Consider the following 4,227-nt stretch of genomic DNA (forward strand, 5'->3'; position numbering starts at 1 on the left):
ACCCCCCAACCCACCCACTCTGGCTACTAATTTAATTAAGAATCCAAGAGTATTTACTCCGTGCAATCCTTTTCAGTCTGACAGCTCATTAAGAGGTGCTGACAAAGAGCAGATTCTTATTAGACCCTGTAGGCTATGCAGAGAAACAGATTAGTAGTATTGCATAAGCTTAACTAGGCCAGACTCTTTATAACTTTTAATACTGCATTCAACAGGATTTATTTTAGACCTGACTGATCTGCCTCTGGTGAACACTGATCAAGAAATAGTTGAGCACATGTAGATAAGACCAATTTCCCACAGATTTCCAAGATGATGTGCTCTGATACACACACACACACTCTACCAAGTGTTTTGCCTGCAGTAAAAAAAAAAAAAAGCTTTGTTTGGGAGTCAGTGTTTTCTCTGCTGATCCCAGCTACCTCCAGGGTGTTGAAGGAAAGTAGGTAAACCTGACTTGGTTTTCTTTCAAACAAACCTTCCACTGTAAATGTTTACTCTGCCTGCTGCAGAAACCAGCCCTGCTCTCTAACTCCTCTTCTTCCTCATGTCTTTTTTAGGCTGATGGGCTCAAAGAAGGTGACTACATTGTTGCCGTGGGTGACACTGACTGCAAATGGTCGGGTGTGAGCGATGTGATGCGGCTGCTTAAGGACGTGAACGAGGAGGGAATTGACATCCAGGTGGTCAGCATGATGGACAGCAACCCTCCCATGGTATGCCATGCCCCCTTTCCTTCCTATTGGCTGAGAGAAAAAGAAAAGTAATCTGTCTGGTTTGTTTGATTGACTAACGGTGTAACTCTGTATCAGATGAGTGAGCAGAGTTTCAGATTTGTCCTTGGAGGTAGTGTTTCCTGCCTGTGTAAATAGTCTGTACAGTTTCTCATGAGAAATAGCTCTGGATATGACCTACATGTAGTGTGTAAAACAGAATGCAGCTGTGGGATTAAAATTCTTTAAACCAAATGAATCAATTCTGTGACACTGACAAAATGACCCAACTTAAAGGCTAACGTATTGAGTCTATATATTGATTGAGACTGATTGGCGTCCAAAGCAGAGAGCAACTCTGATTAAACAAATGACACCCACTTTCCACTAAATGTCACTATCAATCTCTCTCTGTCCAGCCTACGAAGAGTGCCACCTTCTGTGGAAACCTGCCGAAGACCTACTCCATGATTTGTCTGGCCTATGATGATGATGACAAGAACCCCAAGTCCCGCAAAGTAACCAAGAAGTCGTCCTTCCTTAGCTGGGGTCTGAAGAACAAGCTGAAGAGTGCTAGCACCCTCAGCCTTCCCACAGCAGACCACGCCAGCACCCAGCCCTGGAATAAACCATATCCCACCTTCCCTAGCTCCAGCTCCTACAACAACGACAGTGTCCTGTACTGAACTAGCTGCAGGCACTAGCTGCAGGATTTTTACTGTATGCTAGCATTGTGCAGTATGCATACTTAGCCTGGCTGTATAGAGTACTGTGCTGTACCCATACTGGACATACTATGGTACAGTGTCAGTGCCCTTTGGTGTTTCCACTGGAATACCGAGCAGTAGTGTTCATAGCTTGCTGGTCACCAATGCAGCGTCACTACCAGCTACCTTGGAAAGTGGCTGTGCTAAATACTGTACCTGAGTGCCTATGTTAGTACATCAGCGCCTTCCCAGCACAGTTCAGTATCTGCAGTGAACTGGACTGTACATCAAACGCAATGGAAAATCATTCTGTACCATGCCAGTATGCGTACAGCACAGTACAACTGCACTGTGGGAAAAACATACCAGTTACCATTCCAGTCCATATATATATACACACACACACACACACACACACACACACACACACACACACACACACACACACACAAATACACACAGCACTGAGACAGGTTTCTAAGTTAAACTGTCATCTCAGTATGTTTTCTCGAAGAAACGCTCCAGACGAATTGAAGGATGAAAACAAAGTTGTACAAACACGCCCAGTGTCAGGTTCTGCTTGACTGCAAGGGGGTGATTTTACTGTGGCTTAAGCAGTCCCTTGTTAGCTCCATTGTGTACTGATGTAGCTGTGCACTGTGCAGTTATGTTCTCTGTATATCCTCAATACATGTTTATTTCATACTGTACACGCGAAGGATTTGGTCATTGCCACGATATTTGTTGGCGAATAGTCGGTGGACACTGATCAGTTTTGGGGTTTGAAATACATATATTTTCTAAATAGATATGTAGATGTAACCTTGTTGCAGTATGTTACACAGTAACTGAGGGAAAACAAATTGTGCTCTGCAGTTATTTTCTTTTTATCTGTGGAGAGTTGATGAATGCAATGTTCTATAAGCTGCTAAAAAACATATATATATATATAACTTGGTTGTGTATTATTGTCACTTTTGTATTTGTGAGACAGCCTTCAACAATTATTGTTTCTGTTGACTGCCATGCCTGGGACACAGTGTAAATGGAAATATTGGTATTTTAGGTTTGCTTAATGTACCAGTTATGCCACAGACCAAAATGCCTCCATGTCACTGGCATGCCAGTATGTTACCATTTACCATCCTGACTCATCTTACCCACACTCTTTTATCAGTACTGCTGCTGTCTGGCAGTTTGTCCATTTGTAAGAAGAGCACACACTGTGTGTCTCTAGTAATGTGAATCTTGACGTGGTTAAAGGTTATTTTATCTCCAGAAGGGAAGAATGTGGGCACACTGATGACATTCCTGCATTGAACCTAATTAGCTGGTCACCAGACAGTGACCTTGACCAATGCCCACAGTCAGGTTTCTACTATTTGTCTCTACTTGTCTTAATCCTAGTCACATCCCAGATTCTACTGACACTTTGCAGTGTTGGACTATCTCTTTATCTACAAAGTAGATTCTTATACACATTTGATAATCAAATTATTTATATAATGAAAAATAGACACAAAAATATATATTTTTGCCTGTAAGTTGTAGGTGTCAGAACTAGTTTGTGAGTGGTCAAGTTGTGAATTTTTGCACGTTGGATTTCTTGGTTGGTTTCTTGGAGGAATGTATTTTACTAGCCTTGCTAAATCATTTGGTGAACTTATATACTGGTATATTTGTCTATGTAAAGATATTTTAAAGTTTTGTTTTAAACAGTAACACTGAGAAGATGTAACACTCTTTACTGTCTCTGTTTACCTAATGTGGTGTCTTAAGTGCCATTTATACTAAATCATGAAGTGTCACAATAAGTGTATAACAAGAATGTGCAGTAATTGATTCATATTAACAAGTGCCAACTAATTGTGCTAACAGAGGCAGTTATACCTACACAGGTATGATTCTCTAAATGATCTTTGTATGCATTTCACAGTGCATAGTGATTCTAAATGACTTGGTGTACATATACAGTGGTGTCCAAAAGTCTGAGACCACATTCAGACATTTGGACCCCACTGTGTATGCATAGGGTGATAGTACCTGTTCTTCAGAGGTTTCAGGTTGCCTTTTCTTCTTTATCTGTACTCTGTGCTGCATAGCAACTGTGGTGTAAATGCTTTGTTAGTAAGTCTTTGTGTCATATGTGTAAACTCAAATCTCAATAAAACTGGGACAAAAAAAAATTCAAATTTTTTTGTTGTTGTAGTATGGTTCTGTGTATCTCAATGGCTGAAACTACCAAGCAGGTTGGGAATAAGTGGAATGATGTGTGACCTCACCCCTCAGTGAGCCAACACACACTAAATCAACATGCATGGGTTTTGAACTGTTTTAAATCCGGCCTGTGCTCACATGGCATCCAAATCCACCATCATAGAAACAGAAGAGAAACACCATGTGATAAGTTTCTACCCATCAGGCCTGTCTTCATCCATACCATTCATAGCATCAGACTTTCTACAATGTCTGGATACATGTCTGTGTGTGGTTCTGTTTGGCTTGTTATGAGTCGAAGGGAATTCTGTTTGAGTGGAAGAGCTGCCTGCGGATTCTTATAGCTTTGGACCTCAGCTGGAAATGAAACCCCCAAAGGTCACATTCTCTGCAGTATTGAGATTTATTTATACAGGACAAGAGAATATTGCAGGAATCAAATCTGTTGACTTATGGTTATAGGATTCATATTTCAACCATTCCTATGGGCAAAGGCAAATATTTGATAATTGACAGATGATTTACAGTCAAATACGAACTGAAAATACTTGTTTTTTTTTTAAATTATATATTATTTTAATATTTTTTCC

The 4,227-nt window shown here is 40.5% G+C and overlaps 1 protein-coding gene across 1 annotated transcript in view; it reads left to right on the forward strand.

The window, feature by feature from the left end:
* Nucleotides 1-3,612, forward strand: part of rhpn2 (rhophilin, Rho GTPase binding protein 2) — a 29,815-nt gene extending 26,203 nt beyond the window's left edge. The window contains exons 13-14 of the mRNA XM_087180248.1: nucleotides 561-716; nucleotides 1,133-3,612. Of these exons, the coding sequence (XP_087036374.1) occupies nucleotides 561-716; nucleotides 1,133-1,399 (423 nt within the window). The 3' untranslated portion in view covers nucleotides 1,400-3,612. The remainder of the gene's footprint in view (nucleotides 1-560; nucleotides 717-1,132) is intronic.
* Nucleotides 3,613-4,227: the final 615 nt, after the last annotated feature.

This window comes from Seriola lalandi, unplaced genomic scaffold, assembly GCF_002814215.2.
Source record: "Seriola lalandi dorsalis isolate HSWRI2012SDOR001 ecotype SW California unplaced genomic scaffold, Sedor1 jcf7180002054898, whole genome shotgun sequence".
In the NCBI taxonomy this organism is placed as follows: Eukaryota; Metazoa; Chordata; class Actinopteri; order Carangiformes; family Carangidae; genus Seriola; species Seriola lalandi.